This window comes from Procambarus clarkii, chromosome 15 (assembly GCF_040958095.1).
Source record: "Procambarus clarkii isolate CNS0578487 chromosome 15, FALCON_Pclarkii_2.0, whole genome shotgun sequence".
NCBI lineage: Eukaryota > Metazoa > Arthropoda > Malacostraca > Decapoda > Cambaridae > Procambarus > Procambarus clarkii.
Genome location: NC_091164.1, coordinates 38,198,416 through 38,222,995, shown reverse-complemented (window position 1 = coordinate 38,222,995; position 24,580 = coordinate 38,198,416). Strand labels below are relative to the sequence as shown.

The window sequence follows — 24,580 nt, the reverse complement described above, 5'->3', positions numbered from 1 at the left end:
ATAAAGCTAATAAAACAAAACTAAAATATATCAATAAATTGTAAAGTAACTAAGGATATTTTAAAATTTTGTATAAAATCTATATTGTTTAATAAACCTGAAAAAGAAATTCCTGATATTTAAAACTTGTGTATTGCTAATTGGAATTGAAAACGTCATCCTAAAATTCTGAGTGTGTTAACAGAAAACGAGGAGAATTAAATCGGGGGAGGGAGTTGGGTGAATGTAACATCCCCATAAGTACAATTATGCACTGGTTATGACAGTACGAAAGTGTACTTATTACACTTAGTATTAAATCGTACTGTCAATTCGGAGGATGGGTTGCTTTATCAGTTATGCAGTAATTGTCTTGGAATAATATTTTACCCGATTTACCTGAGGGCCACTAACCCTAGTGGCATCGATAAAAACGGGAAGCTAGCAGCTTGTTGAAGGTTCCCTGCCCCCCCCCCCCCCCCCCAATTTTCCTTGTATTTTTCCAGGTATATTTTGAAATTCAGCACATTTGGGCAGTTATGGCATTGGCGGGTAGTCAGTTCCTTCGATCAATAACACTGTGGGTGAAAAAGCCTAATTCAAAGTTATATTAGCTTGATTAGCAATAATATTATCCTGATTCCTATAATCCTCTGTCAATTATATTATCCAAACTGGCAATTATATTAATTAAAATGATTGTGAATTACATAAACCTTACTGGCAATTATATTAGCATGACTGTCAATTTATATCAAACATATATTTATTTATGTTGTGGTGCTCGTGGGTTCTATTACATCTATCAATTGAGAGTTTCAGATCAGGATTAGCATTTAGGAACAAGGTTTTGTACATGTAAATAGCACAAGAGAATGTGTAGAGCGAGTATATATTTAGCATGTTCATGGATTTAAACAGAGAGGCTGTGTGTTGTTTGAAGACAATTTTATTGTTCTGATAGCAGATTTTTATTGGGTGGTGATGAGCATCAGGTAATTTGCAGTGGTTGAATGAACCCCATGCACAGATACCATATGTTCACATACCAACCCTAATTTTCTAAGAAACCTCTAGATTTTTAGCTCCAGCCATTTCATTGCTCTACAACAAATCATTTGAACTCCAAACCTTTCCTGATATTCTAAGGGAAAAAAAAGCAAGAGTAACCTTAGTCCATTAAAGTGTCAATCTCACTGAAGTCAACAATTATAGACCAATATCAACTCTGCAGATTTTGTCTAAAATATTTTAAAGAGTTAATCTACAAGCAGCCTTAATCCGGTCTATGGCCCCTGGGTTTTACGAACTTTTTTTCCCAAGCCGGTCTATGGCCCCTGGGTTTTACGAACTTTTTTTTCCCAAGCCGGTCTATGGCCCGTGTTTTTTTTTTATGCCTCAGTGGTCCATGCACATGTCCGTTCAAGAGGATTAAATAGCTGGTCTATGGCCCCTGGGTTTTACGAACTTTTTTTTCCCAAGCCGGTCTATGGCCCGTGTTTTTTTTCGATGCCTCAGTGGTCCATGCACAGGTCCGTTCAAGGGGATTAAATAGCCGGTTTATGGCCCCTGGGTTTTACGAACTTTTTTTTCCCAAGCCGGTCTATGGCCCGTGTTTTTTTTCGATGCCTCAGTGGTCCATGCACAGGTCCGTTCAAGGGGATTAAATAGCCGTTCTATGGCGCCAGGGTTTTCTCAAATTTTCCTTCATAGCCGGTCTATGGCCCCTGGGTTTTACGAACTTTTTTTTCCCAAGCCGGTTTATGGCCCCTGGGTTTTACGAACTTTTTTTTCCCAAGCCGGTCTATGGCCCCTGGGTTTTACGAACTTTTTTTTCCCAAGCCGGTCTATGGCCCATGTTTTTTTTCGATGCCTCAGTGGTCCATGCACATGTCCGTTCAAGGAGATTAAATAGCCGGTCTATGGCCTCTGGGTTTTACGAACTTTTTTTTCCCAAGCCGGTCTATGGCCCCTGGGTTTTACGAACTTTTTTTTCCCAAGCCGGTCTATGGCCCGTGTTTTTTTTCGATGCCTCAGTGGTCGATGCACAGGTCCGTTCAAGGGGATTAAATAGCCGGTCTATGGCCCCTGGGTTTTACGAACTTTTTTTTCCCAAGCCGGTCTATTGCCCGTGTTTTTTTTCGATGCCTCAGTGGTCCATGCACAGGTCCGTTCAAGGGGATTAAATAGCCATTCTATGGCGCCAGGGTTTTCTCAAATTTTCTTTCATAGCCGGTCTATGGCCCCTGGGTTATACGAACTTTTTTTTCCCAAGCCGGTTTATGGCCCCTGGGTTTTACGAACTTTTTTTTCCCAAGCCGGTCTATGGCCCCTGGGTTTTACGAACTTTTTTTTCCCAAGCCGGTCTATGGCTCGTGTTTTTTTTCGATGCCTCAGTGGTCCATGCACATGTCCGTTCAAGGGGATTAAATAGCCGGTCGATGGCCCCTGGGTTTTACGAACTTTTTTTTCCCAAGCCGGTCTATGGCCCCTGGGTTTTACGAACTTTTTTTTCCCAAGCCGGTCTATGGCCTGTGTTTTTTTTCGATGCCTCAGTGGTCCATGCACATGTCCGTTCAAGGGGATTAAATAGCCGGTCTATGGCCCCTGGGTTTTACGAACTTTTTTTTCCCAAGCCGGTCTATGGCCCCTGGGTTTTACGAACTTTTTTTTCCCAAGCCGGTCTATGGCCCGTGTTTTTTTTCGATGCCTCAGTGGTCCATGCACATGTCCGTTCAAGGGGATTAAATAGCCGGTCTATGGCCCCTGGGTTTTACGAACTTTTTTTTCCCAAGCCGGTCAATGGCCCGTGTTTTTTTTGATGCCTCAGTGGTCCATGCACAGGTCCGTTCAAGGGGATTAAATAGCCGTTCTATGGCTCCAGGGTTTTCTAAAATTTTCTTTCATAGCCGGTCTATGGCCCCTGGGTTTTACAAACTTTTTTTTCCCAAGCCGGTCTATGGCCCCTGGGTTTTTCGAACTTTTTTTTCCCAAGCCGGTCTATGGCCCGTGTTTTTTTTCGATGCCTCAGTGGTCCATGCACATGTCCGTTCAAGGGGATTAAATAGCCGGTCTATGGCCCCTGGGTTTTACGAACTTTTTTTTCCCAAGCCGGTCTATGGCCCGTGTTTTTTTTCGAGGCCTCAGTGGTCCATGCACAGGTCCGGCCAATAGGATTAAATAGCCGTTCTATGGCCTCAGGGTTTTCTCAAATTTTCTTTCATAGCCGGTCTATGGCCCCTGGGTTTTACTAACTTTTTTTTCCCAAGCCGGTCTATGGCCCCTGGGTTTTACGAACTTTTTTTCCCAAGCCGGTCTATGGCCCGTGTTTTTTTTCGATGCCTCAGTGGTCCATGCACAGGTCCGTTCAAGGGGATTAAATAGCCGTTCTCTGGCGCCAGGGTTTTCTCAAATTTTCTTTCATAGCCGGTCTATGGCCCCTGGGTTTTACGAACTTTTTTTTCCCAAGCCGGTCTATGGCCCCTGGGTTTTACGAACTTTTTTTTCCCAAGCCGGTCTATGGCCCCTGGGTTTTACAAACTTTTTTTTCCCAAGCCGGTCTATGGCCCGTGTTTTTTTTTATGCCTCAGTGGTCCATGCACATGTCCGTTCAAGGGGATTAAATAGCCGGTCTATGGCCCCTGGGTTTTACGAACTTTTTTTTCCCAAGCCGGTCTATGGCCCGTGTTTTTTTTCGATGCCTCAGTGGTCCATGCACAGGTCCGTTCAAGGGGATTAAATAGTCGTTCTATGGCCCCAGGGTTTTCTAAAATTTTCTTTCATAGCCGGTCTATGGCCCCTGGGTTTTACAAACTTTTTTTTCCAAGCCGGTCTATGGCCCCTGGGTTTTACGAACTTTTTTTTCCCAAGCCGGTCTATGGCCCGTGTTTTTTTCGATGCCTCAGTGGTCCATGCACATGTCCGTTCAAGGGGATTAAATAGCCAGTCTATGGCCCCTGGGTTTTACGAACTTTTTTTTCCCAAGCCGGTCTATGGCCCGTGTTTTTTTTCGAGGCCTCAGTGGTCCATGCACAGGTCCGTTCAAGGGGATTAAATAGCCAGTCTATGGCCCCTGGGTTTTACGAACTTTTTTTCCCAAGCCGGTCTATGGCCCGTGTTTTTTTTCGATGCCTCAGTGGTCCATGCACATGTCCGTTCAAGGGGATTAAATAGCCGGTCTATGGCCCCTGGGTTTTATGAATTTTTTTTTCCCAAGCCAGTCTATGGCCCGTGTTTTTTTTCGATGCCTCAGTGGTCCATGCACAGGTCCGTTCAAGGGGATTAAATAGCCGTTCTATGGCCCCAGGGTTTTCTCAAATTTTCTTTCATAGCCGGTCTATGGCCCCTGGGTTTTACGAACTTTTTTCCCAAGCCGGTCTATGGCGTGTATGTTAAACCAAATTTATCACTTTTGACAATTGAGCACCTGCTACATCCAGATTCTAGGGAGGAAAGGAATATAATATAATATCTAATATATCTATCTGTGTGAAATAGATTAAATCCATTTATTTGATATTCAGCTAATAGTTCTGTATTTTCTACATTCATCCATGTTTTGGTAAGTGCAATAATATGTATTGTTTCATTGCAGATTAGAGATTCTAGATAGTTCTAGATTTCCGAAGTACTGTAACGCGCGCCATACAGGCTTGGTGGATCTAGGTGCAAGGTAAAATTATTTACATTTACTTGTTTTTTATTTATATGCATTATTCTATAGAATAATAGATCTCGTAATAATTTTGCAAAAATAGTGGCATTTACTATTTTTAAAAGATTATTAAAAAATTTACCGATATGGTGCATTCGGAAGACAAACCCAATTTTTCACTTTTGACAATTGAGCTCGGGTGCAGGGGGGGGGGTTGTGTAAAAGCCTGGTTTGTGCCTTGGAGAGGCTATGGGATCCAGTAAGATCGTCCTTCCTTTCCTCCATAGAATCTGGATGTAGCAGGTGCTCAATTGTCAAAAGTGAAAAATTGGGTTTGTCTTCCGAATGCACCATATCGGTAAATTTTTTAATAATCTTTTAAAAATAGTAAATGCCACTATTTTTGCAAAATTATTACGAGATCTATTATTCTAATAAGGGTTTGATAAAATACAGTAGACTGCCTACTGGTTTTACCTGTAATAAGGTTTGATACAGATGATTATGATTATGGTTTTGGCCTCCACCACCCTCCCAGCAAACAATTTTAGGTTGCCACAACATATCTGGAAAGTATTTGAAAGTATTGGAAACGTTTGTTTTATCGTATCAGGTACGATATTGTGTGTGGACTTAAATAGGTTTCCAAAACTTATAACCAAGACATATGTATCTAACACTAATTTGAGATGTTGTGGCAACTTTACACTCCTAACATGAGTCATTCATAATCCATTCATATACCAATATGAATCTCTTATGAAAGGTTTGAGCCAATAATCTGAACCCTTTTCACATCTTTGTGTTTAAAGTTAAATTTCTTGAAATTAAATTATATTTTATATTATATTGTTTTTATTATATTTTATATTATATTATTATTTTCAATTTAAATATTAAAACCAATTTAAGGGTAAAAAAAATCTAATAATTTATATTTCTTTTATTATTTACTAACAATTATAATTATTTACTAACGGAGAGAGGGGAGGCTGTACGGCGGAGAGTGGCGGCTGTGGCGGACAGTGGCGGCGGTGGCGGACAGTGGCGGCGGGCGGACAGTGGCGGCGGCGGGCGGACAGTGGCGGCGGTGGCGGATAGTGGCAGCGGGCGGACAGTGGCGGCGGTGGCGGATAGTGGCGGCGGGCGGACAGTGGCGGCGGGCGGACAGTGGCGGCGGGCGGACAGTGGCGGCTGTGGCGGATAGTGGCGGCGGGCGGACCGTGGCGGCTTTGGCGGCGGTGGTGGACAGTGGCGGCGGCGGGCGGAAAGTGGCGGCGGCGGGCGGACAGTGGTGGCGGCGGGCGGACAGTGGTGGCGGTGGCAGACAGTGGTGGCGGTGGCAGTGGTGGCGGTGGCGGACAGTGGCAGCGGGCGGACAGTGGCGGCGGGCGGACAGTGGCGGCTGTGGCGGATAGTGGCGGCGGGCGGACCGTGGCGGCTTTGGCGGCGGTGGTGGACAGTGGCGGCGGGCGGACAGTGGCGGCGGCGGGCGGACAGTGGCGGCGGCGGGCGGACAGTGGTGGCGGCGGGCGGACAGTGGTGGCGGTGGCAGACAGTGGTGGCGGTGGCGGCGGGCGGACAGTGGCGGCGGGCGGACAGTGGCGGCGGGCGGACCGTGGCGGCTTTGGCGGCGGTGGTGGACAGTCGCGGCGGGCGGACAGTGGCGGCGGCGGGCGGACAGTGGCGGCGGCGGGCAGACAGTGGTGGCAGCGGGCGGACAGTGGTGGCGGTGGCAGACAGTGGTGGCGGTGGCGGACAGTGGCAGCGGGCGGACAGTGGCGGCGGGCGGACAGTGGCGGCGGGCGGACAGTGGCGGCGGGCGGACAGTGGCGGCGGGCGGACAGTGGCGGCGGGCGGACAGTGGCGGCTGTGGCGGATAGTGGCGGCGGGCGGACCGTGGTGGCTTTGGCGGCGGTGGTGGACAGTGGCGGCAGGCGGACAGTGGCGGCGGCAGGCGGACAGTGGCGGCGGCGGGCGGACAGTGGTGGCGGCGGGCGGACAGTGGTGGCGGTGGCGGACAGTGGTGGCGGTGGCGGACAGTGGCAGCGGGCGGACAGTGGCGGCGGGCGGACAGTGGCGGCGGTGGCGGATAGTGGCAGTGGCGGCGGTGGCGGATAGTGGCGGCGGGCGGACAGTGGCGGCGGGCGGACAGGGCGGCGGCGGGCGGACAGTGGCGGCGGGCGAACAGTGGCGGCGGGAGGACAGTGGCGGAGGTGGCGGATAGTGGCGGCGGGCGGACCGTGGCGGCTTTGGCGGCGGTGGTGGACAGTGGCGGCGGGTGGACAGTGGCAGCGGCGGGCGGACAGTGGCGGCGGCGGGCGAACAGTGGCGGCGGCGGGCGGACAGTGGAGGCGGCGGGCGAACAGTGGCGGCGGCGGGCGAACAGTGGCGGCGGCAGGCGGACAGTGGTGGCGGTGGGCGGACAGTGGAGGCGGCGGGCGGACAGTGGAGGCGGCGGACGGACAGTGGTGGCGGCGGGCGGACAGTGGTGGCGGTGGCAGACAGTGATGGCGGTGGCAGACAGTGGTGGCGGTGGCGGACAGTGACAGCGGGCGGACAGTGGCGGCGGCGGGCGAACAGTGGCGGCGGCGGGCGGACAGTGGAGGCGGCGGGCGGACAGTGGCGGCGGCGGGCGAACAGTGGCAGCGGCGGGCGGACAGTGGCGGCGGCGGGCGAACAGTGGCGGCGGCGGGCGGACAGTGGCGGCGGCGGGCGGACAGTGGAGGCGGCGGGCGGACAGTGGAGGCGGCGGGCGGACAGTGGAGGCGGCGGGCGGACAGTGGAGGCGGCGGGCGGACAGTGGTGGCGGCGGGCGGACAGTGGTGGCGGTGGCAGACAGTGGCGGCGGTGGCGGACAGTGGCGGCGGTGGCGGACAGTGGCGGCGGTGGCGGACCGTGGCGGCGGTGGCGGACACTGGCGGCTGTGTCTGGCGGTGGTGGCGGGTGGCGGCGTCTGTGATGAGTGGTGGCGGCTGGCGGTGGTGGGTGGTGGCGGCGGTGGTGGTGGCGGCGGTGGTGGTGGGTGGTGGTGGCGGCGGCGGCTGGTGGTGGTGGGTGGTGGCGGCGGTGGTGGTGGGTGGTGGTGGCGGCGGCGGCTGGTGGTGGTGGGTGGTGGTGGCGGTGGTGGTGGGTGGTGGTGGCTGTGGTGGGTGGTGGCGGTGGTGTCGGCGGCGGCTGTGGTGGGTGGTGGTGGCGGCGGCGGTGATGGGTGGTGGCGGTGGTGATGGGTGGTGGCGGCGGCGGTGGTGGTGGGTGGTGGTGGCGGCGGCGGTGATGGGTGGTGGTGGTGGTGGGTGGTGGTGGCGGCGGCGGCTGGTGGTGGTGGGTGGTGATGGTGGGTGGTGGCGGTGGGTGGCGGTGGCTGGTGGCAGGTGGCGGCGGCTGGTGGCGGGTGGCTGGTGGTGGGTGGCGGCGGGTGGCGGCTGGTGGTGGGTGGCGGCTGGTGGTGGGTGGCGGGTGGCGGCTGGTGGTGGGTGGTGGCAGGTGGCGGCTGGTGGTGGGTGGTGGCGGCGGGTGGCGGGTGGCGGCTGGTGGTGGGTGGTGGCGGGTGGCGGTGGCTGGTGGCGGGTGGTGGCTGGTGGTGGGTGGTGGCGGGTGGCGGCTGGTGGTGGGTGCCGGCTGGTGGTGGGTGGCGGGTGGCGGCTGGTGGTGGGTGGCGGGTGGCGGCTGGTGGTGGGTGGCGGTGGGTGGCAGCTGGTGGTGGGTGGTGGCAGGTGGCGGCTGGTGGTGGGTGGTGGCGGCGGGTGGTGAGTGGCGGTGGTGGGTGGTGGCTGGTGGCGGGTGGTGGCGGGTTTCGGCTGGTGGTGGGTGGTGGCGGGTGGCGGTGGCGGTGGCTGGTGGCGGGTGGCGGCTGGTGGTGGGTGGTAACGGGTGGCGGCTGGTAGTGGGTGGCGGCTGTTGGTGGGTGGCGGCTGGTGGTGGGTGGCGGGTGGCGGCTGGTGGTGGGTGGTGGCAGGTGGCGGCTGGTGGCGGGTGGCGGCTGGTGGTGGGTGGTGGCGGCGGGTGGTGGGTGGTGGCGGCTGGTGGTGGGTGGCGGGTGGCGGCTGGCGGCGGGTGGTGAGTGGCGGTGGCGGGTGGCGGCTGGTGGTGGGTGGTGACGGGTGGCGGCTGGTGGTGGGTGGTGGCGGCTGGCGGCTGGTGGTGGGTGGCAGCGGGTGGTGGGTGGTGGCGGCGGGTGGTGAGTGGCGGTGGTGGGTGGCGGCTTGTGGTGGGTGGTGGCGGGTGGCGGCGGCGGGTGGTGAGTGGCGGTGGTGGGTGGCGGCGGTGGTGGGTGGCGGTGGCTGGTGGCGGGTGGCGGTGGCTGGTGGCGGGTGACGGCAGGTGGTGGGTGGTGGCGGGTGGCGGCGGGTGGTGGGTGGCGGCGGGTGGCGGCTGGTGGTGGGTGGTGGGTGGCGGCGGGTGGCGGCTGGTGGTGGGTGGCGGCGGGTGGTGGGTGGTGGCAGGTGGCGGCTGGTGGTGGGTGGTGGCGGGTGGCGGCAGGTGGTGGGTGGTGGCGGGTGGCGGCTGGTGGTGGGTGGCGGGTGGCGGCGGGTGGCGGCTGGTGGCGGCCAGCTGGGACACACCCTTCACCACTGAAGGTCTGAGCAAAACTAACCATATGTCTCTCTCACCCACCAGCCCAGTGTTGCCAGCTCGCGCTCTCAAAATGTTTCCTTCAAAGATTGTATATTATCTTTGAACAACAAGTTTGATTATCAAGGAAATAATGCATATATTATTGTCACATTAATACTGTGCAATATCTTATTACATTCCTGCTAAATAATTATAATTTGAAACAGGACAAAAAATCCCATATATATATAAAAACCAACATTAGAGATCACGAGGCCTAGGCCTCGCCTGTGACCACACATCCTGCCTCCCTGGCCTGCTACTCTCTCACACCTCACACTCTTAACTCTCTCATAATCACTCTCACTCTCTTACTCTGTCACTCTTACTCTCTGTCACTCTTACTCTCTGTCACTCTTACTCTGTCACTCTTACTCTGTCACTCTTACACTGTCACTCTTACTCTCTGTCACTCTTACTCTGTCACTCTTACTCTCTGTCACTCTTACTCTCTGTCACTCTTACTCTCTGTCACTCTTACTCTGTCACTCTTACTCTGTCACTCTTACTCTGTCACTCTTACTCTGTCACTCTTACTCTCTGTCACTCTTACTCTGTCACTCTTACTCTGTCACTCTTACTCTCTGTCACTCTTACTCTCTGTCACTCTTACTCTCTGTCACTCTTACTCTGTCACTCTTACACTCTGTCACTCTTACTCTCTGTCACTCTTACTCTCTGTCACTCTTACTCTCTGTCACTCTTACTCTCTGTCACTCTTACTCTCTGTCACTCTTACTCTCTGTCACTCTTACTCTCTGTCACTCTTACTCTGTCACTCTTACACTGTCACTCTTACACTGTCACTCTTACTCTGTCACTCGTACTGTCTGTCACTCTTACTCTGTCACTCTTACTCTGTCACTCTTACTCTGTCACTCTTACTCTCTGTCACTCTTACTCTCTGTCACTCTTACTCTCTGTCACTCTTACTCTCTGTCACTCTTACTCTGTCACTCTTACTCTGTCACTCTTACTCTCTGTCACTCTTACTCTGTCATTGTTACTCACTCTCAGTCACCCTTACCCATTCATACTCACTCTCTCACTCTTACTCTCATACTCTTACTCTCAATTACTCTTACTCTCAATCACTCTTACTCCCAATCACTCCTACTCCCAATCACTCCTACTCTCAATCACTCCTACTCTCATTCTTACTCTTACTCTTACTCCCAATCACTCTTACTCTCAATCACTCTTATTCTCATTCTTACTCTCACTCTTACTCTTACTCCCAATCACTCTTACTCCCAATCACTCTTACTCTCAATCACTCTTGCTCTCAATCACTCTTACTCTCAATCACTCTTACTCTTACTCTTACTCTTACTCTCAATCACTCTTATTCTCATTCTTACTCCTACTCCCAATCACTCTTACTCCCAATCACTCTTACTCTCAATCACTCTTACTCCCAATCACTCTTACTCTCAATCACTCTTACTCTCAATCACTCTTACTCTCAATCACTCTTACTCTCATTCTTACTCTTACTCAGTCGGTCAGGTGAATTCACAGTGAGAGGTTGTGTTAATCGGAGCTCCTGAGTGTTGTTATATTATCATAGCAATATGGAAGTTGTAGTTAAGGACCTGGTGACTCTAGTGGGAGCCCTGAGGACAGAGTTGGACTTTCTGCGGGAGGAGGTGCGTCAGCTTAAAGAACAACGAGAAGTAACGAAGGAGGAGACCAGCAGTAAAGGGACCTCGTCTTGGAGAGTTGTGAAAGACAGGGGCCTTAAGAAGACTTTGATAAAGCCGCCTTCAAACGCCATAGCAACCTCTAATTCATTTGACGTTTTGGAGGACGAGTGCTGTGGAGAGACTGTGGATCGCGCAAAAGGGAAAGCAACGAAGAGAAAGGAAGCGCAGGCCCCTCAGAGGGTAAAGGAAGTACCTAAGCAAACATTAGTTGTGGGAGATTCCCAGATAAGGTATTTGGATAGAACGTTTTGTGCTAGAGATAGGGGGAACAGGTTAAGGGTTTGCTATCCCGGAGCTGGCATTGGTGATATTATAAACAACATGAATGATATTATGGCTGGTAATGGGAACAATCCCATTATTTGCATTAGCGTGGGAGGAAATGATGTTGGTCGAGTTAGGAGTGAGGAACTGATTCAGAGGTATAAAACAGCCATAGAGTTAGTTAGGAGCAAGGGAGGAATCCCGATCATATGTGGCATTCTTCCAAGAAAGGGAGTGGGAAATGAATGGATATCAAGGGCACTTGGTGTCAATTGCCGGCTGGAAAGATATTGCAAATCAAATGCAATATCTTTCATAGACAACTGGGAACACTTCTATGGAAGAAATGAAATGTATGCTCGTGATGGGGTGCATCTATCGAGAGCTGGGGTTGTTGCTGTTGCGAACTCGTTAGAAGAAGTGGTTAGAGGTGTTTGTTTGGGTTTAAACTGTTAGTAGATAGAGGTATGGGAATTGATTTGGAGGAAGGAGGTAATAAAAGTATGTGTTTGTGGGAGAAAGGAATTGGCAAAACGACCAGGGAAAGAGAAGGTCCGCAAAATAACAATTCACTTAGGGTATATTACACTAACAGTAGAAGTCTAAGAAATAAAATTAACGAATTAAATGCTCTTGTCTGCACAGAAAAAATAGATATTATTGCACTTACCGAAACGTGGATGAATGTAGAAAATAGAGAACTATTAGCTGAATATCAAATATATGGATTTAAACTATTTCACACAGATAGATATATTAGACGAGGAGGTGGAGTAGCCATATATGTTAGGGACAATTTGAAATGTAGTCTCAAAGAGGGAATCAAAACAGAGCCACACACAGAAACTATTTGGATTGAATTAAACGAAAAAGCTAATAATATTATAATAGGAGTAATATATAGGCCACCAAATTTAGACAGAATGGAAGCAAAGCATCTATGGGATGAAATATCTAGAGCATCTAGATCTAACAGTATTTATGTCATGGGTGACTTTAATTTTAGCGGAATAAACTGGTTGAACAAAACAGGGAATAGTGAAGCAGAAGATTTTCTAGAATTAATTGACGATTGCTTTCTTACGCAACACATTAAGGAACCAACACGGGAAAATAATATTTTAGATTTAGTGTTAACTAACAGGGAAACGCAAATTAATGACATCGAAATAGGGAGTGAGCTAGGGAGCAGTGATCACAAAGAAATCAGATTTAGCATAGAATGGAATAGACCAGTAGGAGAAAATTCTGTTAAAGTGCCAGATTTTCGTAAAGCTGATTTTAATAGCCTAAGAAATTTTTTGGGTCAAATTGATTGGAAAGTCTTGGGTATGGGGTGTGGGCCGGTCTTGGAGCGAGACATGAACCCAGCGATAGGTGACTTAAATGGGGATTTCGATGTGGATTCAATATATAACTTATTTAAGAATATTCTAAACAAAGCACAGGAACGTAGTATACCATACAAATTGAATAGATCGAATACTAATGACCCAAAGTGGATAACAAAGAATTTGAAGAACCTTATAGGTAAAAAGAGAGCTTGGTACAAAAGGATTAAAAATGGGGAGGTCACTTTAGAACAGGAATTCGTACAACTGGTTAGAAATGTTAAAAAAGAGATAAGGAAAGCAAAAAGAAACTATGAAGTTCGCATAGCAGGGCAAGCAAAGACAAATCCTAAAGGGTTTTTTCAGTTATATCGTACTAAGACTAGGGAAAGGATAGGTCCATTAAAAACTGAGACAGGTCAAATAACAGATAGTGATGAAGAGATGAGTAGTATTTTTAATAAATATTTTGTATCTGTATTTACTAAAGAGGAACTTAACAATATGCCTTCAGCCGAACAAGTCTATGTGGGTGGGGACGAGGACAGGTTGACGAGTTTAGCAGTTACCAGGGAGGATGTTCTTAAACAAATAGTAAAACTCAAACCAAACAAATCCCCAGGGCCGGATGAAGTGTTTGCTAGGGTGCTTAAAGAATGCAAAGAGGAGCTTTGTGACCCACTGTCAACCATATTTAATAAATCAATAGAGTCAGGCAGAGTGCCAGAGTTTTGGAAAGTTGCTAATGTGATACCAGTTTTTAAGAAAGGAGATAGATCACTTGCGTCTAACTATCGACCAATTAGCCTAACGTCTATTGTGGGAAAGTTACTCGAATCTATAATAGCAAATAAAATTCGTCTTCATCTTGAAAAACATAAATTAATAACTGAGTCGCAACATGGTTTTATAAATGGCCGTTCATGTTTAACAAATTTGTTATCTTTTTATTCTAGCATTGTTGAGGCAGTTGATAGTGGTAAGGATTGCGATGTTGTATACCTTGACTTTAGCAAAGCTTTTGATACAGTGCCACATGAAAGACTGATTAAAAAAATAGAGTCTCATGGTATTGGGGGTGCTATATTAAGCTGGATTAGGGCATGGCTATACCAAAGGAAACAGAGAGTTAGTATAAATGGAATCAAGTCAGAGTGGGAAAATGTTGTAAGTGGAGTGCCTCAAGGCTCTGTCCTGGGACCTCTGTTGTTTATAATATATATAAATGATTTAGATTCAGGTTTGAGTAGCAACATTTGCAAATTTGCCGATGATACGAAAATCGGTAGGGAAATTAATTCGGAGGAGGACTCACTATCACTTCAAGTTGATCTAGATAGGGTTTTGAAATGGTCAAAGGATTGGCAGATGCAGTTTAATGCTGATAAATGTAAAGTTCTGAGGTTAGGTAATGATGATAGAGTTACAAGATACGAGCTAGATGGTGTTGTGATTGCGAAGTCGGATTGCGAAAGGGATCTGGGAGTTATGATTAGTAAGAATTTAAAACAAAAGGATCAATGCATAAATGTTCGTAATAAGGCAAATCGGACACTTGGATTTATTAATCGCAGCGTTAGTAACAAGACACCTGGTGTGGTTCTCAAGCTATATCTTGCTCTAGTTAGGCCCCATTTAGATTATGCAGTTCAGTTTTGGTCGCCATATTATAGAATGGATATAAATTCACTTGAACGTGTCCAGCGTAGGATGACTAAGTTAATTCCCCAAATTAGAAATCTTTCATATGAAGAAAGATTAACAAAGCTTAAGTTGCATTCACTGGAAAGGCGAAGAGTTAGGGGTGACATGATAGAGGTTTACAAGTGGATGAATGGACATAACCGGGGGGATATTAATAGGGTATTAAAAGTATCAACACAGGACAGAACACGAAACAATGGATATAAATTGGATAAGTTTAGATTTAGGAAAGACTTGGGTAAATACTGGTTCAGTAACAGGGTTGTTGATTTGTGGAACCAATTGCCGCGTAACATTGTGGAGGTGGGGTCCCTCGATTGTTTCAAGCACGGGTTGGACAAGTATATGAGTGGGATTGGGTGGTTATAGAATGGGAGCTGCCTCGTATGGGCCAATAGGCCTTCTGCAGTTACCTTTGTTCTTATGTTCTTAACATTGTGGAGGTGGGGTCCCTCGATTGTTTCAAGCACGGGTTGGACAAGTATATGAGTGGGATTGGGTGGTTATAGAATAGGAGCTGCCTCGTATGGGCCAATAGGCCTTCTGCAGTTACCTTTGTTCTTATGTTCTTATGTTCAATCACTCTTACTCTCAATCACTCTTACTCTCAATCACTTTTACTCTCAATCACTCTTACTCTCAATCACTCTTACTCTCACTAACTCTTACTCTCACTAACTCTCAATCACTCTTACACACTATTACTCACTCTTTCTCTCAGTCATCCTTACTCACTCTCATACTCACTCTTACTCTGTCACTCTTACTCTCTGTCACTCTTACTCTCTGTCACTCTTACTCTCTGTCACTCTTACTCTCTGTCACTCTTACTCTCTGTCACTCTTACTCTCTGTCACTCTTATTCTCTATCACTCTTACTCTGTCATTCATACTCTGTCACTCTTACTCACTCTCAGTCACCCTTACCCATTCATACTCACTCTCTCACTCTTACTCTCATACTCTTACTCCCAATCACTCCTACTCCCAATCACTCCTACTCTCAATCACTCCTACTCTCATTCTTACTCTTACTCTTACTCCCAATCACTCTTACTCTTAATCACTCTTATTCTCATTCTTACTCTTACTCTCACTCTTACTCTTACTCTTACTCCCAATCACTCTTACTCCTAATCACTCTTACTCTCAATCACTCTTACTCTCAATCACTCTTACTCTCAATCACTCTTACTCTCATTCTTACTCTTACTCACTCTTACTCTCAATCACTCTTATTCTCATTCTTACTCCTACTCTCACTCTTACTCTTACTCTTACTCCCAATCACTCTTACTCCCAATCACTCTTACTCTCAATCACTCTTACTCCCAATCACTCTTACTCTCAATCACTCTTACTCTCAATCACTCTTACTCTCAATCACTCTTACTCTAACTCTCAATCACTCTTACTCTCATACTTACCCTTACTCTCAATCACTTTACTCTCACTCTTACTCATTCTGTCACCCTTACTCACTCTTACTCTGTCACTCTTACTTATACTCACTCTTACTCACACTTACACACTCTCTGGAACTCTCACTCACCTTCAGTCACTCTTACCCACTCTCGCTCACTCTTACTCACTCTAGTTAATAAGAACACGCCAATATAAGACAACAAAACGTTTTCAGATTCTTTCTCACCACTTTCCAGCAACTTTTATTATTTATATAAATTATCTTAGGGAATAATACATAAATTATATATTTAAACATGATATTAGTGTTTAGTGGAATGCATGAGGAGTCAAATTGTGTTAAAAAGAGCGATTTTTAGAAAATTTGGAAAACTACTTTTTTCTGTTCATATTATAACTAAATGGATTTTAAAGGTTTCACTCAGCCAATATATATCATTCACAATTTATTAATGAATTTTACAAAAAAACACCATAAATTTTATATTTAAACATGTAAAAACTATTTGTTTTACATTTGGAAGAAAATAATTGTAGAAAAGCAATTTATAATTAAACCTTTGTGTTTGGATTTTTTGAGTAAAAGTTTCTCAAAGGCTCTCCTGCACCATTCTCAATGCAAATCATTCCCACACCTATGGGAAGAGATAGGCGAACGTTGTGTAGATGATTTGTGTTTGCTGGGCTCTCACCTAACTTGTTCCAACCGTGTCTACCAGTACGCTGCTTGCGAAAGTTAATTTTCTAATATTTCTGTGGCATCTTTGTTTGGTTACCTTTTACAATATCTTCCTTTTATTCTACCATCTAGTTTTGGCATTTTATGCCTCTAACCTGGGAGCCACTTATTGGCATGTCTATACCTTTTCTAGTTGATGTGATTCTTTAGATATGGGCACCATATCTCCAGGTGTTCTTCACATTTAGCTTTAATTATTTTTTCCAATATTTTCACTTACTCTTGTAATACAGGGTTCGAGGTTCCCTATAGTGTCCTTTATTGAAATAGAGTTTAACAACAATTTCAATGTCCCTATTTTCTTTTAGATTATATCTCAACATATAATTAATGTCCAACAGGACATGATTACTCTTTCCAAAGGGAGGATGGTATTGAATATTTGATCTAGTACTGATGGAATAATTTATATAATAATCACTAGAAATTATTTAGATAAGAATTTGAATTTATGCATGTCTTTGTTTTGGCATGCCTCTATTTCCACATGTTACATTTCTGCATGTCTCCAATTCTGGAAGTGTTCACTTTTGCATGTGCCTGACAAGGATGTTATATGCACCAGCTTTAATTATCACACACATTGTATATAATGAATGACATTTTTAGAATTTTAATACATATTGCATCTGTCAATACATTATTAACAATAATATAGGTAATATGGTAGTCTAATGTAGAAATTTGACACTCTTTAACAGAATGTACGAGTATAAGCGAAAAAAGCGACTCCAATACAACAACAGATGGATGCAAGTATCAAGAAGGCTAAAACGTATACACAAAATGCATCCAAATACAGCTGTACACACTAGTGAACCCATTAATCTTACTGAGGCAGCATCAAGTTCAGAGATTGAGTCGTCAGACAATGACATTAGTTCTTTTGAAGCTGAGTCAAATCAAGAGTATGGATTAGGCTCTGAAATTGATGATTTACACATGAATCTTACTGATATTCATGATGTATTATCTAATTCTCAAAGTGAGGAGGAGAATGATGACCATGATAATCATCATTCACTTGTTTACCCACAGAATTTATTAATTCAGTGGGTAAACAAGAATGGTGTTACACACAATGCTGTTGATGAATTATTAAAAATTTTGAGGCAAATGGGAATTGACTACTTACCAAAAACAGCTCGGACACTAATCAGTTCTGAAAGGTACATAGAAACTCAGCAAAAATCTGGAATGAAATATGTCTACTTTGGGTTAAAAGAGGAACTGTTAAAAAACATAAGTAGATATCCAAAAGCAACTATAAAAGGACTGAGACAATTATTATTGTCATGTAACATTGATGGCCTTCCTATATTTAGAAGCAAAAATGATGCTTTATGGCCAGTTCTCTGTGCAGTAATGAATATTAAACCTTTGAAAGTCTTTCCAGTTGTCCTCATGTATGGACGTTCTAAGCCAAGCGATTTAAATTTCTTATATGATTTTATATCTGATATGGATGACCTTTTGTTGCATGGGATTCAGTATGGTAACAGAATTATCAACATAAAATTACAATGTGTAATTTGTGATGCACCTGCTAAGGCTATGGTGAAGTCCATAAAACTGTTTTCAGGTTATTATGGCTGTGACAAATGTGAACAGAAAGGTACTTGGATGGGGAAAATGACATATCCAGAAGTAACAAATTTAACCATTAGAACAGACACACGCTTCCGTAATCAATCTAACTCGCAACATCATCATGGTAAATCACCATTCTGTGACTTGAACATAGACTTAATTGCAGCGTTTCCCATTGACTATATGCACCAGGTGTGCCTTGGTGTTATGAAGCGACTTCTTGTCACCTGGATACGGAAAAACACATTTAAATTATGTAGCCGCCAGATTTCTGAAATTAGTGCTAGATTAGTGAGCATAAAAGATTTTGTGCCCAATATTTTTGCACGTAAACCACGAGGTTTGGAAGAAATTGACAGATGGAAGGCAACTGAATACAGACAGTTTCTTCTCTACACAGGAAAGCTTGTATTGAAAGGTATTCTACCCCAAGAGATGTATGATCATTTCCTTACTCTCAGTGTTGGTATAAGTTTTCTTGTTTCGCCCACATGTATGTCCTTAAAATACGGCAAATATGCTCATGACCTTTTGCTGAATTTTGTATCAAGGTGTGGTGATCTGTATGGGAAAGATTTTCTAGTCTACAATGTTCACAGTTTGATTCACCTAACAGCAGATGCTGAGGAACATGGTACTCTTGACAGTTGTTCAGCTTTTCCATTTGAAAATTATTTGCATCAGCTGAAAAAGATGGTCAGATCAAGTAAAAATCCAATTGTCCAAATTACAAAAAGAATAAAGGAGGCTGAAAATACCATGATTTATAAAACATCTCCAGATAATAAAATTTCTCATAAATTTCCCAACAATGTATATTCGTTACCTGGATATAATTGCTGTGAAGTGTTAAGGACTGTACACAGCCGAAGAAGTGAAGAAAATTACTTCATTGTTAGGGTATATCCTTTTCAAAGCCCAATATTTACTAGTCCTTGTGATTCAAGAATATTTGGGGCCTTCAATGTTAATCCACGTAAGGACTTTTTAAAAAAAGTATCTAGCATTAACACATCAACAAGAGGAATGTTAATCAAGAAAACAGAAAGTACTTATATCTTCTTGTCAATACTACATGATTTATGACTAGTAAGTTTCTTGTGATTATGTTTTTGATTCTTGTGCAAGCTGTAGGAATACTCTTTGCTTACATTGCAAACTTTTAACTTTAGTAAAAAGTATTGTTCACCATCATAACATATTAGAATTAAGGTTAACATTGTTGTTTAGTACTACTATATAAAATTAGTGACTGCTTATTTTCTTAGACACTGATAATGTGCTGCAGAAAATGTCCCTAATCAGTTTAAATTTGTAGATGGCTGAATCTGAAAATAAATACATCGTTGTGGAAGATGAAGAAGGAGAATTGTCAATCATCCATATCAAATGGATGTTTAGTGCATCTGATGTAAGTCAATATATATATATTGTTTATTTGCAAAATTAAAACATTAGTATTTAAAATATGTGTATATGATATATGTTGATAGATTTAGAGATATATATGTATATAATATATGAAATACAGTGGGGCCTCGATTTATGAGACATACATTTACATATACATATATTTACAAATATATGTCCCCTTTCTAGGGATCAAACGTGGGCTATTGGCCACGTGAAAACCAATCATCGAAAGCCAAAAGAGGAGAAATACCAGACCTATCAAAATGGAGACGTTTCAACATCAGCAAGATTTATTCCATTGATAGTAATTAAATACAAGCATTGATTCATATGGTTTATATCAAAAATTTCTCAATGTTTTGATGTTATACAAAGTTTCGTAATAATGAATTATATATACTCTAATTTTTATTATAGGTACTTGGGAACTTGCCCTAAAACACCTTAAAAAGGCAGAAGAAACGTCAAATATGGAAAGTGACACAGACACAAGTCATCACCATAGGGCAGCAAAATACAGAAGAATACCAAATGATGTGGATGGAGGTATGTAGGAATGAATGTTTAGAGTTATTCAAAATAATTGTTAAAAAAATGAAACATGATTGGCTTAATGGAACAAATAATCTTATTTACTAGGTAATATATTTTGCTAGGTAATATATTAAAATATATATATAGATATATGGTAATAGCTTTTCTGAATGCATTAAACGTTTTTGTTTCAGACAGCGAAGATTCACCACCAAGAAAAGTAACTGTTTCCATGCCCCGAAAGACTGCCGAGTGTAAGCTGACTCTAGATGAACATCAAAATAATATGATACAGGAATCAGGTAATTTAATTTAATTGAAAACATTTTATTTCTTTTTGTATGATAAGCTATAAGCTAATGTAATAATTCAATAATTACTATTTGTAGTTTTATGTATTTAAAACTATTTTGTAAATATTTTCTATACAATGCTAATACGCTTCCACCCCTGACAGAATCTTGTGGGACCAGCAAGTCTATCTACAGGCCCAGTAAAATACCTTCCCCTCAAACTCCTAGACAAGACAGAACTGGTAAGCTTTAAGTAACTGGAGAAACATTTACATACACAGATAGTAACGTACTTGTGTATGATTTTAATGTAATATATTTTTACCAGCCTTCAGGGTGATGGAAACACTTTAAATGGTGTCGCTCCATTGTGTGAAACAAAATTTTTTAATGCATTCATAAAAGCTATAAGCTAATGTAATAATTCAATAATTACTATTTGTAGTTTTATGTATTTAAAACTATTTTGTAAATATTTTCTATACAATGCTAATACGCTTCCACCCCTGACAGAATCTTGTGGAACCAGCAAGTCTATCTACAGGCCGAGTACAAAACCTTCCCCTCAAACTCCAAGACAAGACAGAACTGAAAGCTCTCCTTTCGAAAAATCTAGTAAGTACCGATTTATTATGTGTTGATTCTTTATTTTTTGTTATACATACAAGAAAATACATTGAGGGAGAGTACAGACTTGAAATTTTACATTCTTGTAAAGCAACTAAGTAGATGATGGTAGTATCATCAAACAATACAGGTTTAATCATGTTAGAGACATAAAGCAGATCATTGATGTATATAACAAATAGGAGGGGGTCTAAGGATGCTGCCCTGTGTCACCCCTATCATAGAATGGGAGAGGTTACATAATTGAAGGCTACATGACAGTAGCCCATTTGACAGTGACCTGACACCAATGTGTCTGTCACTAAAATAGGATCCACTAAGGATCAATACATATATCATATATATGCAACACTAAATGCTTGTTCTAGTAAGCCTTTTTTTTTTTTTGCAGTAACAGAAAAAATGGAATACATAATGAAGGAATTATCAAAATTGACATTTTTATCAGGGGATATCCTGAATATTGTCAAAATGACGGAAACCCATATGTCAAAAACACATGGAGATATACCAATCCTGGAAGACATTCTTCCATCCCCACTTGAAACTGTTGAGCAGGTGGAAAGTCTCACACGAGCTAAAAGTTAACAGTGAATATAAAAAGAGTATGGTAAGTGTTGCTTAATTCTTTTAGCATGAGTATGGTAAGTCTTGCTTAATTTTTTTAGCCTTGTACATGTCTTTTGATTAGTTTTTTTGCGGATGAAGGAAGGTGGGGTGGCACATAATTGATTGTTCAGTGTTATGTTTAAGGTACAAATAAAACAAAAGCAAAAGTTACTCAAATTCGTGGATTTTTGTAATAGTTAAGAAGGAAAATATTTTAATGCTATTTATTTAATACAGTTGGAAATTAGAAAATCTAATGTTGAGATTGAAAAATATATATTATTCTCTATTACCTTACAGCTTGTGCATTATTTTAACAGGTCCAGACGCTGTCACAAATGGGCGGTGCAAACTGTGGAGACACAGTGAGACGAATGATGAAGAGGATAGGGACCTATGGGGTCTGGTCTCAGTATTCACTCATTGGGCGCAAGAGGAAACGTGTCTTCAAAACCTTGGATATTTGTAATGTAATAATAAGTACGTAAATTTGACATTTTTTTGGATTATATATGTCTGCATGTATTATGTATTATACTTGCATGCTTGTTAATGACTTGTATTCTAGTCTTGTGGGTATCTCCTTTCTCCTACGGGCCAACTGCTTTGTTCTTACCTAGCACTTTGCTTTGTTTGGGTATGAATGTTTGTGTACCTTCATTGTATATTTTGCAAAATTTGCCATATATCTCATTATTTACTCCTCTGCCTAGCAACAAGTCTGTCTAATTATACTCATTAACTATTTTTCAAAGTTCCCCATAGTGGCCTTTATTGAAATAGAGTTCATGAACCGTTTCAATGTCCTTATTTTCTTCTAGATTATATCTTAAAGTATATTTAAATGTTATTGTTATTAAATGTTATTGTGACATTGCATTGCAATTGAGCTGCGTTGTTAACCATTCTGTTCATTTCATGAGTATATTTTATTTTCTATTTTTTCATATAATTTTTTTTAGCTGTTCTTATTTTTCAGTGATGGGAATATCAGATCATTTGATGTTCCCATCAGAAAATTGGGAACGTCAGATCATTTGATGTTCCCAATTTTCTGATGGAAGCATCAGACCATTATGGAATGCATCGGATGAGGTAGTTTAGAATGGTGGGGAGGACGAGAGGGGGGATGGTGGGGAAGATGAGGGAACAGAGGAGAAGGTAATGGTGGGGAGGACGAGGGGACTGGGGATGGTGGGGACAGGGGAATGGAGAATGCTGGGGAGGACAAAGGGGACGAGGGGACGGAGGAAGACTGGAGAACAGGGGAACACCTCAATGAACGCCAACAATGTTATTACTCTGTGGCTTCTTGTCTCCTGACAAAGTGAATTATAATTATATATATTAATTAATTCTTATAAATTTCCAGAAGCCTGTATCAACACCCACACTAATGCAACTGAAAGAGATGTTGAGACAAGTATTGCTGATATGTTGAAGAACGCCCCAAACAAACACGGTGGAAACAGATACAAGGTAAAGTTTGCCAATTTGCTGTAGTCTAATTCAATCTCTTTTTAGTAATCTTTGTGAACATTTATGCTATGAATAAGATAAAATAATGTAATTGATTTTGACTAAATATGTAGATATATTTAATTTTCTGAGCACTAATAATGAAAGAAAACCAAAATAAAAGGTGGCTACTATCTCTAATAATGGGCTGGAATAATGCAGGATATAATAATATAAATATATATATATATATATATATATATATATATATATATATATATATATATATATATATATATATATATATATATATATATGTCGTACCTAGTAGCCAGAATGCACTTCTCAGCCTACTATGCAAGGCCCGATTTGCCTAATAAGCCAAGTTTTCCTGAATTAATATATTTTCTCTAATTTTTTTCTTATAAAATGATAAAGCTACCCATTTCATTATGTATGAGGTCAATTTTTTTTTATTGGAGTTAAAATAACCGTAGATATATGACCGAACCTAACCAACCCTACCTAACCTAACCTAACCTATCTTTATAGGTTACGTTCGGTTAGGTAGCCGAAAAAGGTAGGTTAGGTTAGGTTAGGTAGGTTAGGTAGTCGAAAAAACATTAATTCATGAAAACTTGGCTTATTAAGCAAATCGGGCCTTGCATAGTAGGCTGAGAAGTGCGTTCTGGCTACTAGGTACGACATATATATATATATATATATATATATATATATATATATATATATATATATATATATATATATATATATATATATATATATTTATATATATATATTTATTTATATAAATATATATATGATATATAGATTCTATATAGATTCTATTCTATTATTCTATTCTATTCTATTCTATAGTTTTATATAGATTCTTGTTTTAGTTTTTTTTCTATAATATGGAAAAGGTTTTTAATTAATAAATTAAATATTATATAATAAAATAATGTATTATTGAAAACAATTAGTAACAAACAATATTTCATTACAGGGTGGTGAAGCAAGAAGACATGTGCATCACACAGCAGACTTGGATATGACGAATACTGAAAATGGTGGCGAGCCTGGTGCATGGCGTACCGCTGAATCTTCTCTAATGTCTATATAGAAGAATCTTTGTTTCTGTGTGTATATATGTATATATATAATTAATAAAATATATATATATATATATATATATATATATATAACCTATATATATATATGTGTATATATATAATATATATATATATATATATATATATATATATATATATATATATATATATATAACCTATATATATATATATATATATATATATATATATATATATATATATATATATAGGTTAGATAGGTTAGGTTTGGTAGGGTTGGTTAGTTATCATATATCTACGTATAACTAGCCAGTTTTAACTTTATATATATATTATTTATATATATATTGTATAAAAAGTTTGTGAGTAAGACCTCTGGTGCCAATGTGGGGACCCATAGCCTCGGAGAAGAAAATAAAAAGTATTCAGAGGAGACCTTGTGGTCACTCACTAAACACTAATATTATATTCTACCACCCCCATTCTTTTGTATGTACACATATATATTTGTTTTATTTGAACTTTGTTACAAAGAGGGAGTTA

The 24,580-nt window shown here is 42.7% G+C and overlaps 1 protein-coding gene across 5 annotated transcripts in view; it reads left to right on the top strand.

Annotated features, from left to right (window-relative positions):
• LOC138364932 (uncharacterized) overlaps window positions 1-24,086 on the top strand; it is a 98,087-nt gene extending 74,001 nt beyond the window's left edge. For 2 of the 5 annotated variants that reach the window (XM_069325017.1, XM_069325016.1), the window contains exons 2-5: window positions 4,574-4,651; window positions 17,121-19,098; window positions 19,328-19,420; window positions 19,609-19,655. In XM_069325017.1, the coding sequence (XP_069181118.1) occupies window positions 17,122-19,095 (1,974 nt within the window). In that variant the 5' untranslated portion in view covers window positions 4,574-4,651; window position 17,121 and the 3' untranslated portion in view covers window positions 19,096-19,098; window positions 19,328-19,420; window positions 19,609-19,655. Of the gene's footprint in view, window positions 1-4,573; window positions 4,652-17,120; window positions 19,099-19,327; window positions 19,421-19,608; window positions 19,727-19,839; window positions 19,969-20,150; window positions 20,259-20,413; window positions 20,492-20,762; window positions 20,865-21,267; window positions 21,487-21,805; window positions 21,966-22,857; window positions 22,965-23,952 lie in introns of those variants that run through there. The other 3 variants (XM_069325018.1, XR_011228627.1, XR_011228628.1) reach the window with 3 other exon arrangements.
• Window positions 24,087-24,580: the final 494 nt, after the last annotated feature.